Below are 13445 nucleotides of genomic sequence, written 5' to 3'. Positions count from 1 at the left end.
TATACAGAAAAGGGTCTGACAAGATTAAGGGAGTGCCCTCTGATCTTTGGCATAAGACTCTCTTAAAACAGAGTAATGCAAACGTGTTTCTATTAAAAAAGATCACTTGGCTGCTTTATGGTGAATAGATTAGAGCGAGGCAAGAATGGAAGTGGGGATACCCGTCTTTCAGTTGATAAATAATGGTGGAAATTAGATAAATATGAGAGATCTTTAGGAGGTATAAACAATAGGACTTAGTGATTAATTGGGTGTCATGGATAAGGAAGCGGAAGGGTCAAAGATAATTGTCAAACAGGGTTAGAATTTTCCACAAAGGCCTTAAGTAGACACAAGTTGAAAACCTCCAGGCTTTGCAGTACAGGCACCAAAAGGGGAGCTTGTTCTGGTCCTGGCACAATAACGAAGCCAAGGTATATAATAACCTGCCCATTACACCTGGGCGACATGGCTCACTGAGTGCATTAACAGGTAGTGATACAAAGCTATGTGTTCCACTTCAATTATCTTCTAATCTGTAGAACATTTTACTCAATGTGTCCATTATGCCCACTGTACAGCAGACACACCTTTATGAGGTACAAGGGAACCAATAAGATGAGCTTCCCAGCTGCCTAGTTAGCTCATTTTTACGCTTTACTCAGTTGATTTGCTACTTGAGGAATAAATCAAAGCAAAAAAGTAACTGAACTGAGTTCAAGTTGTTATTTTCATCCACCCTCAAACTTAAACCAGTGAGTTTCTGGCTTAAGCACTTGACTAGGTAGCTGGTGTTGCCACAGATCTATTTTTTTTTCCTGTATACATTTCAGTATATATATATATATATATATATATATATATATATATATATATATATATATATTTAAAGATTTTATTGGGGAAGGGGAACAGGACTTTATTGGGGAACAGTGTGTACTTTCCAGGACTTTTTCCCAAGTCAAGTTGTTGTCCTTCCAATCTTAGTTGTGGAGGGTGTCTTTCAGCTTCAAGTTGTTGTCCTTTTAGTTAGTTGTGGAGGACGCAGTTCAGCTCCAGGTCCAGTTGCTGTTGCTAATTGCAGGGGGCGCAGCCCACCATCCCTTGCAGGAGTAGAACCGGTAACCTTGTGGTTGAGAGGACGCGCTCCAACCAACAGAGCCATCTGGGAGCTCAGCTGCAGCTCAGCTCAAGGTGCTGTGTTCAATCTTAGTTGCAGGGAGCGCTGTTCACCATCCCTTGCGGGACTTGAGGAATCGAACTGGCAACCTTGTGGTTAAGAGCCCACTGGCCCATGTGGGAATTGAATTGGCAGACTTTGGAGTTAGGAGCATGGAGCCCTAACCTTCTGAGCCACCAGTCCCGCCCCATTTCAGTATTTTTCAAAACATGAATTGGTAGTACTGGTGATCCTTTGATTTCAGTAAAAAGGTTATTTCAACTCTACCACCAAAACACACCAGAATTAACGGATCAGATAGTGTAGCTGACCTTAAGAGTTTGGTAATGGCATTTTAAAGATAAATAGAGTTAGACTCCACAAAAAAGCTGCAGGGGGATCTAAGGAAACTTTCATGGGTTCTTTGAACTTTTGTCATAGTTTGAATGGATAAAGGATAAAGGTTCCTCATGTCCCAAAAGTCAGCGATTTATCTTTTAGATTTTTATTTTGAGGAAGTCTTATTCTTTTTTCTTTGCAAGAGTCCAACTACTCACTTATGTGAACAACATTCCTTCTGGAGAAGGAATTTTTGTCCTGAAGATAATTCTGGGTCAGCATTGCCTGGAGTACTTAATCTAACCTGTTGAGTATTTCTGAAGATCACCCTGATATTTTCATTTAGGAATTTTCCATTCCTGCTGAATCCAGTGGTGTTATCTTTCTACTGTAATTGTTAAAGCTGATTTTGTATTTGAAATGGCATGAACTGTTAATGCTGTTTTTGTATTTGGTATGCCGCGAATTGCCTTATATCCTGTGCGTGTGCCTCAATTTCCCTAATATTTTTCTGATGGTCTGAGCCTATAGATTATGCGTTTTAGCACGTATATATACACATATACACACATACATATGTCCTGAACTCCTGCCATCAACGAAGGTCTTATCTTTAGGCTTGTAAACGCGTAATAAGCACGGTGAGACGATCTATGAGGGCAGGGCAAACTCCTTCAAGCAGTGACTTTGGATTTCAAAGTATTTTCCACCCCCAAGACCTACAGTAACATCTTTAACCCAGTACACAGTACAGGTGTGTGTGACGGAATAAAAAACGTTAGTATAGAATACTTATTCGACTATCCGAGATTCCTCCGGAATTTCTTACTCTATATAAAACAAAAACTTCATCCCTTCCAGGTAGAACTAAATTGATTGTACGAACCAGTAACTGGCCGTTAAAGGCTGATTGAAATCGCTCCTCTAGCAGTCTCCGCTGCTGCTACTTCTGTCACAGCCGTGTGGAAACACCACGCCCATGGCCCGCGGAGAAGTCACTGAGCTGCACCACCGCTTTGCTCCTGGAGGTTGGAGCCACCTCTCCTCCAGGGCAGTAGCGAAGCACTAACCTTACAGCCCGGACTCGGTGGATGATGCAGGGTTCGCCCCATTTCCCTGCCCTCCAGCTAGTCCCGCCCCCTTCTACTTTACTCTGCGTGTTTTAATTTCTGCCCTGCGAAGTGCGCCGAGCGCCGAATGATCGATGCTTCCTCCACACCCCGAGAGCCGCCATTTTTGGGGGGGAGGAGAAACACTTGTAGCGGCTGCAGAGGCTCAGCGGGATGTTGACTGGCTTTTGCTTCTCTCGCCAGCCCGATAGGACCGGGGCAGAACAGTCCAACCGGGCCACTCCGGCTGCCTCCTCGGAATGAGGCCTCAGTTCCCGCGCCAAGGCCCCCTTTCTCTTCCTAGCGTGAGTGCCCACGGCGGCACGGCGCGCCCTCCGCTGTCAGTTACCCGGCGCGCTCCCGCTGGCGCGCACCGCTCCCCACGCGCTCTCACTCCTCCCCCGCCCGACTTGGCGCTCGGCGCAGACTCGTTTGTTTGTTTCTGCAGGAGCCCAAGAAGAGGCCGAAGCCGAGACGATGCCTGGGAAGCTGAAGGTGAAAATCGTGGCCGGGCGCCATTTGCCAGTGATGGACCGAGCTAGTGACCTGACTGATGCCTTCGTGGAGGTTGGTGCAAGGTCCTGCTTCTCAAACACAGGGAGCGCCAAGCCCTATGAAAGATCCTACCCATCTCGGCCCCAGCCCATTTCCCTTCCGACAGTCCTGAGTGCCTTTCTTGTCCAGGCATCCCTCGAGGGCAGTCAGAAGGCTGCCGAGACTTCAGCCCATGTGATGGGTGCACGGCTTGCAGGCGTCCGCTGCACACTGCGCGGTGCCGGTAGGCTGTTACTGCTTTGCATGTTGGGGTGACTGATGTCAGGACTCATAATAGGCCACCTGCCAGTCAGGAGATCAAGGCGTGGCCGTGCGGCCATCTAAATACACATACGCACAAATACACACATCCTTCTTTTAGGGAAGGGTGCCTCTTCACTCTAGAGGGATGGAGATGATGTTTAAAAATGTAGATACAGTGTGTTGTGGGCACTTGGCGAACTACAAGGCTAGGAGATCCACTCTTTAGTATAGTTATTTTCTGAATCATTAGTGTCAGTTCTAAAACACAACTGTATCACTTTCTGCTCTGGACTGCTAGGCTGGTGAGCTATTTCTGGGTAATTTAGTCCCTTGGGGTAGGAAGCCAGTTAAATGCCATGGATTAAAATTGCAAAATTGCTTTTTAAATCTAATGATTAGTTTTAAACTTATGGAAATTAGCACAGGCCTGGGGCCCTGCGAGTAACAACCCAGAGTATGAAAGAAACCAAATAAAAATTGTAATAAAAATTGACATGATGAGCCAGAGCATTAGAACAATGATCATTTGGGCTATTAATGCATAGAGTTGATAGATACATGAATAATATACAGCCTGATTTCATTTCAATACAAAATATTCTTGATGTTCTATAAAGTTTCTCTAACCTAGTAATGGCAGTTTTGCCCCCAAACATTGCCATGGTAAGTCTTCATCTCAACTTCATTTTCATTTAAGAAACGGTTACTGAGTGTGTTCTTGGTCCAGATGTAAGGTAATGGGGATACACCGATGATCAAAATACAGTTTTCAGGTAGCTCAGAGACTGACTCCACACAGTTTAGGTTAATAACATGTATTGAGTCTTATTATTGTCAGGTCTGTACTAGGTACTTTTTAATTCTTGGTCCTCAAAACAGTCCTGCTATTGTATTGTTATTATCCCATATTACAGTTGAGGTAACTGAGGCCTAGGAACAGTAATAATTTGCCTAAGGTTGCTCCACCTTGGAAATCCCCATAGCCTTGTTGCTTATCTTAATCACTGTGCTGATACTGCCTCTCAGGGGCAAGATGATGAGTGTTGTTGTTGCATGTGGAAATTTAATTCTGTCTCTGAAAGTTTAGGAAGGCTTCCTAAACTTTGAGCTGGGCCTTGAGGGACACCCAGGATTTTACCAGGCAGAGGGAACATTAAAGGCATAGGATGGAATGCATGGTATATTTATGAAGTTTGGGATGTGTCTGGGGTAAAAGGGGATATGTGGGTAGTGGAGGCCATGGGGAATAAGGCTGGAAAGGTAGACTGGAACCAAACCTCATTTTCTATACTAAAGAAAATTTTCTTTATTCTATAAGCAGGGGGTTAGCCAGGGAAGCTTTCTTTTTAAGCAGAAATGAAATAAGATCATGTTTGTATTAGGTTGTTTCTTTCTAGGGTCACTTGAATGATGATGTTATTGATGGACTTGACAGATGAGAGACGAGACCAGGAGATCAATTAAGAAGGTGGTAGAATTATCCAGAACTATGTGCAGTGGTAATGGGAACGGGTTAAAGGAGAAAGATTTGAAAGACATTTCTTAAGTAAAATTGTCAGGCCTTGGTAACAGATAGTTTTTGCTGGTGAGGGAGGGGTTGGATTTAAGGATGACTCATTAATTCCTTCTTTCAACAAATAGTTATCGAATGTCCCTTATTTGCCAGGCCTATGCTAGTCACTGGTCTAGCTGATGCATATATGATGGAGACTTGGTTCTTGTTTTTAAGGGCCTTATATTTTGGTGGGAGAGACAGACATTAAAAAGTTAAAGGAATGATTAATTATATAATTACAAGTTGTGATGAGTGCCACGAAAGAAAACAATAGGAAGAAAATAATAGGGAACATCTGTTTTAGTTGAGTAATCAGGGGAGGCCCCTCAGAAAGAGTCAGTTAGGCAAAGACCTGCTGGATGAGATGGAGGTAGCTGCTCAGGGGGGTGTATATGTGTGTGGAGGGGAGTTAGTAGTAAGAGGGGCTGGAGGAGAAGAGTCTCAGCAGAGGGAAGATCCTGAGGAGACGTGCTTTGTTTTAGGAAGTGAAGGAAGATGTGTGTGGCTGGCATGTTATGAGTAAAGAGAAGAGTGTGTAAGATAACAGTTGGAGAGTTAGTCAAGGAGCCAATTTTGCAGGATCTTAGAGGCCATGATTAGGAGATTGGATTTTATTCTCAGTTCAGTTGTTAAGTTGAGAAGTTTTGTTGCTATCTGGAGAGTGGACTGAAGAGGGGAAAGAGCTGACGCATGCAACTAGTTAAGAGATTCTGTGATAGTTCATAAAAGAGGGGGTCAGGGCCAGGGTGCTGATTTTGGTAATGGAGAGAAGTGGATGGATTCCAGACATACTTTGAAGATAGACTCTAGAAGATTTGTTGGTAGATTGGAGTAGGGGACCAGGGAAGGGAGACTAAAAGATGACTCCTAGCTTTCTGAAGTCATTGGGGTAATTTTCTGAAACTCCATGGGGTTGATAGAGATTGGTTGAGTGGGTGGAGAATCACTTTCCATCTGGGCATGTTATATTTGAGGGGTCTTTGGACCTTCAATTGGAGTTGTCAAGGAGAAAGTTAGATTTGTGAGTATGGTGTTCAGAAGAGAGATATGAATTAAAAATGAGCTCACAGAGGCCAGTGCTTCTCATCTCTGTGAGACCCAGTATCTCCTTGTAGAGCAGGTATTTTGAAATCCACTCTTTACTATCTTGGCATGATATTGATAGCTAGTATAACTTACCTATGCTCACAATTTAAAAAATCGAAAATGCTCTAACTGTAATATGACAAATAAAAGTATTTTTTTAGTATGTATTTTAGTATGGAAGTACTTGTTCGTGACCATAGTAGAAGCCATGAAGTAATCAGATTGAGTCCATGCATATTTATGGAGCTTTTGTATCTATCAGATATTATACTGGATATAGTATAGTGTGCTGGGGATATAGCAATGAATAACAGAAATTTTTTTTTAGTCATGGAACTTATGTTTTAGTAGGAATAGGGAGTTCATAAAGAAGGTAAGCAAAAGATTAAGTGAGAAAAGAGTGAGAAATGCCCCATGTGGAGAAAAGAAAGCAACAATAGAGGATAAGGGAGTGCCTCACCTATGTGTAAAGTCACATGACTATGATTGTGCTCCTCACACATTGAGACAGTTTTGTAGTTTTGGCATCTTAGCTAGGCCTTTACTGCCATTGGCTGTCTGATTTTCCAAAATAGTCAACTTGTAGGCAAAAGGAGAGTTGTCCCTTAATGTACAGGATGGTTGTATTTCTTGACAATAATGTGTATTAAAATCCTATCACAATACTTTTATCTGTAAAACTGAGTTAGGTTCTAGGTAGGTTTTTCACCCATGTAATCTGGTGGGACAATTGAAAGTCATGGCATAAGACAAGTCTTCATTGTTGAGGAATATTTCTTGCATTGCAGGACACTAGCATCTTTCATCTTTCTCACTAAATACTACTACTACTTGTCCCAAAACACCCCTAGAAATTTCTAAATTTCCCTTAGAAGTTGGTTCTATGCCTTTTGCAGGCCCCTTATGGGGAGAGAGAAGAGGGATGGATCCTCGAAAAACTTGGCATTAAGAATTTTATTAGATGTGGAGGACTAGGGGAAGGAAACTGAGATTGTCAGCCAGTGGGTAGGCTGCAAAACCGGAAATTAATGTCTTAGAAGGCAAGAGAGGAAGTTTCTAGAAAGCGGAAGCCCTCAATTGTCAAATGGCACTGAGAGGTCAAGTAACCGGACAAAGAAATCACTGGCTTGGGCAACATGGAGGTGGTTAATGATCCTGACTAGAGTGGAAGCCCATACTTGAGTGAGGTAAAGAGGGTTAAAGTACACGGGGGGGGGGGGGGGGGGGGGGGGGGGGGGGGGGGGGGGGGAGGGTGAGTAGGAGTGGTAGGTATAGGCAGCTGTTTTAAGAAATAGGTATGAAGGGGAGAGGAGAAATACTGTGGTATTTTGGGGACGACGTAGCTTTTAATGCTTAAAAATAAGTTAGAAGATAGAACACGTTTGTGTGCGAATAGGAATAATCCAGCAGAAAGGGAAAGATTAATACAGGAAGGAGGGGATAATGAAGGATTAGAGTATAACAAAGGGATAAATTGTATGATGTAGACTCTAAGTACTATATAAGCTCACAGGAGAGGGGCATAATGAAGCCTGGGCTGGTGGTAAGAAATCTTTGTGCTGGGCTTGAAGGATGGTAAAATTTCCACAAGGTGAGAGGAGAAAGGGACATTTTTCTGATGAATAGGACAAATTTAGTAAAAGCAAAAGACAGGATAAAGCACATGTTACTTCTATTCTTGTTGAATAGAAAGGGGAAATTACCTTGACGAGGTAGTCAGGGATACAGATGACCAAGTAGTCTGAAAGCTAGGGGAGAAGTCTGTATAGTAGAAGTTAACTTAAGTTCTGCTAACTGACTCATTACAGTGTTCTGCATTCCTGCTATAAGCACATTCTTCAACACCCCGTATAGATTATTCTCCAGTGTACCTGTGTGCCTGCTTCTCCCATCAGTTGGCTGATATACTTTACCAGGAATGCAGTTGTTTATACCAACTCTACTTCTTATTGTAATTTATTTAAATCTCATATAAATCGGTGAAATAAGTGAAAATGATGTTGATAATGCTATGTAAAGACTTAGGGATATAGTCACTAAAAAGTATTCTTGAACTAGATGAAGATTGTAAAAAAAAATCTAGGATTCTATGTTCGTGGTTTTTACAAGCAATTTTAAGTTCTACCACCACATTTTAAAGAAAACCAAACTGTCAATCAAAGATGATACATTATAGGTGTGGTTTATGCAAACAAAGATGATGTAGAACTCTGAAGAATGGACCCGTACTCAAAGAAGAGACCTTAGTCTTACATTAAAAGAAAGAAAAATGAATATTTATATGTTTTATCTTAATGTTCATCATTTGTATCATTTTTAATAATTCTCTCGTTCAACCAAATTATTTGATTAACCAAATATTGGCTTTGACTGCATTGGTGGAGGGAATTCCTACAGTATATGATGTGAGGAGTTTAGGAAGCCAGTGAAGACCAAGTAATATTTAAAGAAGATCATTTTTGCAGGAATCTCAAGGATGAATGGGATGGAATTCTGTACAAGGGAAGTATTAGTGGAAATCTATCCCAGCATTACTGTGCATGTTACAAACTGTTCTGCTAAACTACGTTATCATTTTGTGTTTATCCAGGAGCCTTTGAGGGAACAGAGAGGAGAAAAGAAATTAGTATTAAATGGTGTTTTTTTGTGTATCAGACATTTAGTTAGGTCTCTGCATGCATTATCTCATGTAATGTTCACAGTAACCCCCCTTTTCAGAGGAGGAAGCAGCCTTAAATAACAGATTAAATAACTTTCTCAAGGTAATTTAACTAATGAGTGGGGAAAGAGAATGCTTTTACTTTACTAGGGAATCTCATTAAAATCCCAAATGTTCCTTAATAAAGTGGTAAGGCATTCACTTAACTGCTGAGTAATAAAATCTTTGAATTAAACAAAACTGAATGAACTGTGATTCTTCTTTAGTAGAACAGGAATCATCACAATGTTGGCAAAATACACACTCTAGCCTTTTTATCTTAACTCTTGTTTTTTGTTTAATGCAGTGTGGGGACTGTCAGATCTTTATTACATCTAAAATGTGTAGTTGACCAAAAAAAAAAGCAAAAAAGGTGCAATCTAGCACTACAGTATAGTGGGACAAAACTGAAAGGGGTTTTAAATCATAATTTAAAAAATATTCTATTTTTGGCAATTGAGCCCAAACCCTTAAGTACACTTGATTTTTGAGTGGTTTTGAATGGTTTTACAAATCCTAACATTTTACTTCAAATAAGGCTGTTTTTAGGTAAATTAAACATTAAGTATTTCTTTGATATTTTGAATATTGAAATGTAATGAAAGTTAATTAGTAGCTGAGTAGTAACCTCTATTCTTCCTAGGTTTCTTTTCCTCCATTGAGTTTCATTTCTTTAACATTTATGATTTAAAATTTAAATTATGCTAGTAATACATGAATAGGTCCCATTTCAAAAGATTTGAATACTCAGAAGTAAAACTCGCGAAAGCCCCTTCATACTTACTATACTGTACTTGTTTGCCTACATACTGTCAGTCCTTTCTTCAGAGATAATTGCTGTCAGATATATGTTCTTTTACTTGGTTTTTTCAGGTACTCGTATGTCCTTGACATTTTCCCCTCGCAGTACATATAATCGATTCCATTCTTTAGCAGGATTCTTTAGGGATTTATTTAGTCACTTTCCTGTTGACTCACTATTCAGGTTTTTGTGTATTTTGGGGGTGGAGGCCTCATGTGAAAGTGCTTCTTTAGGATAATTCTCAGACGTGGCTCTATAATTTGAATGAAAATAAAGCTTTTGCCATTTGGATTTTATTTTAATTTTTGGTGTTTTTGAATTTTAAAATAATGCGTTTAAAAAATAGGTAATATGTGCAGGTTCAAAATTCAAAAGGTGCAGAATGAGTCAACCTCTTATTGCTTTTCCTTTAACCAATCTGTTCTTTGTAGTGGCCACCATTAACATTTCCTGTATGTCCTAGAAATAATCTGTGCTTGTATAGGCATATATTATAAGCCGTATAACAAACAATTTGTCATATTTATGCAAATTGTGCCATACTCACTGTTGTGTAGTATAAAGGTTTCTCTTGGCTATTGTTCCGTACCATGGCTTAGAGAATCGCTTCATTCTTCTAATTAGGACTGCATTGGGTAGCTTTACCAAATTAATTTTAACCAGTTCCAAACTGTTGGTCATCTAGGTTGTTTCCAATCTTTCGTTACTATAATGTTCCTTTCATACATTGCTTACCTCTCTGTGAACTTAAAGGGTATAGACATTTAAAATTTCGATAGATGTTGCCAAATTGTACTGTATAGAGATTGTCCTAATTTACTGTCACATCAAGGGAGTGTGAGTGCCTCACTAACACTGTTTTCAAACTTTTTGATCTTTGCCGACCTGATAAGTCAAAATGTCTGTTTAGTTTGCATTTCTGTTAGTATGAATGAGGTTGATCATCTCTTGACGTATTTAAAAGACATCTGTTTTTCCATTGCTTTGAATTGGCTGTTCATGTCATTTGCCCATTTTTCTGTTGGTTTGTTGATCTTTTTCTTATTACTTTGTAGGAACTTGTTAAAAATTTAGTAAATTATCACTGTGAAGTATTTGGCATATTTGGCAAAGACTTTTTCTTTTTTTTTTTTTTTAAAGATTTTATTGGCGAAGGGGAACAGGACTTTATTGGGGAACAGTGTGTACTGCCAGGACTTTTTTCCAAGTCAAGTTGTCCTTTCAATCTTAGTTATGGAGGGCGCAGCTCAGCTCCAGGTTCAGTTGCCGTTTTTTCTAGTTGCAGGGGGCGCAGCCCACCATCCCTTAGAGGGACTCGAGGAATTGAGAGCCCACTGGCCCATGTGGGAATCGAACCGGCAGCCTTCGGAGTTAGTAGCATGGAGCTCTAACCCCCTGAGCCACCGGGCCGGTCCCGGCAAAGACTTTTTCTGTTTTTTATTTATCTTTGATTTTACCATGTTCCTTATCATGCAAGAAGTTATTATTTTTATGTAATCATTTAAACCTTTTTTATCCTCTAACCAAACTGCCTAGGTACCATATGGTTGGTATCATTCCTAATAATTCAAATTGATAAAATAACTAGAAATATATACAGAAGATAAAAATAGTTATAGTTTTGGATATTTTGCTTTTAGAAAATTTTCTGGACTGATTAAACATTGAGATCTATAAGTATTATAATACCAAAAGTAGGATTGTAGGTCAAAAAGGAAAGGAGATTTCCTAGATGATCCGATTGAACCAGCACTTCCTAAGTATCTACAGTGTGCAAAACTCTGCTGGGTATTGTGCTAAAGGGGATAACCTTTAGTGAATTTTGAGGTTAGGAAACACGCTTAACGTTGATAACTGTTAGGATTAGGGCGGACCTTGAAGAGATCAAATTTAGGGAAGGTGATGCAATCTAGGAAGTAGTTGCCTACTAGCTGTTTTGCTCTTAAACTTCCTGACCAACTTCTCAAGTTCATTCTGAGGTTTCACGATCTCCATTCTTGGTCCGAAACAAATCCTCGGGATTTAGCCCACTTTCCGCCTTCTTCATTTCCTTCTTATTGACTTATTTTTAGATGTTTGTGATTTAGTGTTTGCCCAGACTGGCTATGAAATAAGAGTCTCTCCATCAACCCCTTTCATTGTCCCTGAAGATAGGAACATAAAATCCTTACTGACCATAGTTTATTGCTGATCACTATGTGTGCACAGATAAGGAATTAAAAAAATGAATATGGGGAAGGTAGAAAATAAAACAAGCGTATATTCCTGAGTTCTTATAATAATGAGCTGTAGTTCTGGATTACCTTGCTGAGATGGTAAGAGAAAGCTGGCCTTTTATCTTCTGATTTTATTTTTGCTCGTCCTCTGCCTATAAAACTCTCTCTTTTGTCTGAGCTCCTGTTTAGTGAAGGCCATAATGATTCCTTCCTCCATACTTACATAATGGTCTATTTTCTAATTTCCTGTAGAGCTAGTCGAGCAGTACAGTGGGTAATCCCATGTTCTAGATGTAGTAAGTAAATTTACCGGGACCCATCCATACTTTCTTCCCTTTTGTCTCAGGGGATAAGTTGTCTTTTTTCCCCTCCCGGATTAATCCTCCCATTGCTTGGCTGATACTAAATTTTGTTTTTATTCGCATTTTTGATACTTATATTTGAATTGTTTATTTGTTTTTAGGTAAAATTTGGTAATACCACCTTTAAAACAGATGTATATCTCAAGTCCCTCAACCCTCAGTGGAACTCAGAATGGTTTAAATTTGAGGTAAGTTTTTAAATGTCAGCATTTTTTAGTGTGTTTTTTTGAGGTGACCCCTTTCCCCAAGAATGATAGGAGTACCTTTTATTTCAAGTATAGCAGTTTTCCTACACCATAGATGTATTTCCTAAGAATATTGAGTTTTTAAAAAAATTTTAACAGTTAACAGTTAAGTAAATATATGAATAGGAAACCCAGATTAAAAAATAATTATATTATTATATATATTAATTTTCTCTGAATTTTAGCATATACCATAAATCACTTAAGAACAATGTATAGATTAAAAATTTTTTTATCATACTTTTTATCACTCTTAACACTTAAGGAAATTCCAAGGGTTTTGGGAGATGTGAGCCAGGATGAAGACCAAATGTCTATAAATCACAATATTGTACCCACCCAATCTACCTCCATTTAGTGACTTATGCTTATATATTGCAGCTTCTAGCTGCAAAGGAGGCTAGGAAGTATAGTCTTTTAGCTGGGCATCTTGCTATGCAACTACACTTTTTAAAAACTTAGAATATTTCTGAGAAAGTCTTAGTTAAAATTAATTGCTGAACTCCTGTATTCATATTATTTATTAGCTATCTGTATGTCATGAACTATTTCTAGTCTATAAGTATGGAGCCCTATAATGTCAGGGAAGGGATACTTTGTTTCATGAGATAAGTTGATGGTACTCATAGGTGAATGTGTGGGTGGTTAAATAAATGTACACAAAAAAATGTTATTAATGGTTAGTTAGAAATTGGAGGGACGTCTTTAGAAGGATGGTTAATAGCTTAGTTTATGACTCTTTTCTTTTTATTAAATGTATAGAGTATGTAGAAGTGGTAGAATGCCATTGATGACAGATGATTCAGAATGGATTATAATTCAAAATGATCATTTTATTTGAACATTTCATTATTGAAATTTTTAAATATGCACAAAAGTAGATGTATAACTGTTACAATACCATTGACTGTATTCCCTATATATTACATCCCATGACTCTATATACATATATATTTAACTATAGTTGACATTCAATATTATTCTACTTCAGCTTCAGGTGAAGCTATAATGCAGTGGTCAGCCATCTACACAGTCTATGAAGTGAACCCCCTGATGAGTCCAGTGCCCATCTGTCACCCTACATAATCTTTACAAAA

General features: G+C 39.3%; 1 protein-coding gene across 16 annotated transcripts in view; it reads left to right on the top strand.

Moving 5' to 3' along the window:
- Window positions 1-2672: 2672 nt before the first annotated feature.
- Window positions 2673-13445, top strand: part of C2CD5 (C2 calcium dependent domain containing 5) — an 81222-nt gene continuing 70449 nt past the window's right edge. For 4 of the 16 annotated variants that reach the window (XM_033116814.1, XM_033116806.1, XM_033116810.1 and 1 more), the window contains exons 1-3: window positions 2676-2891; window positions 3035-3153; window positions 12205-12291. In XM_033116814.1, the coding sequence (XP_032972705.1) occupies window positions 3064-3153; window positions 12205-12291 (177 nt within the window). In that variant the 5' untranslated portion in view covers window positions 2676-2891; window positions 3035-3063. The other 12 variants (XM_033116817.1, XM_033116816.1, XM_033116811.1 and 9 more) reach the window with 8 other exon arrangements.

Source organism: Rhinolophus ferrumequinum, chromosome 10 (genome assembly GCF_004115265.2).
Source record: "Rhinolophus ferrumequinum isolate MPI-CBG mRhiFer1 chromosome 10, mRhiFer1_v1.p, whole genome shotgun sequence".
Lineage (NCBI taxonomy): Eukaryota > Metazoa > Chordata > Mammalia > Chiroptera > Rhinolophidae > Rhinolophus > Rhinolophus ferrumequinum.
Note: the sequence above shows the minus strand (reverse complement) of the source record. Positions and strands in the feature narration are given on the sequence as shown.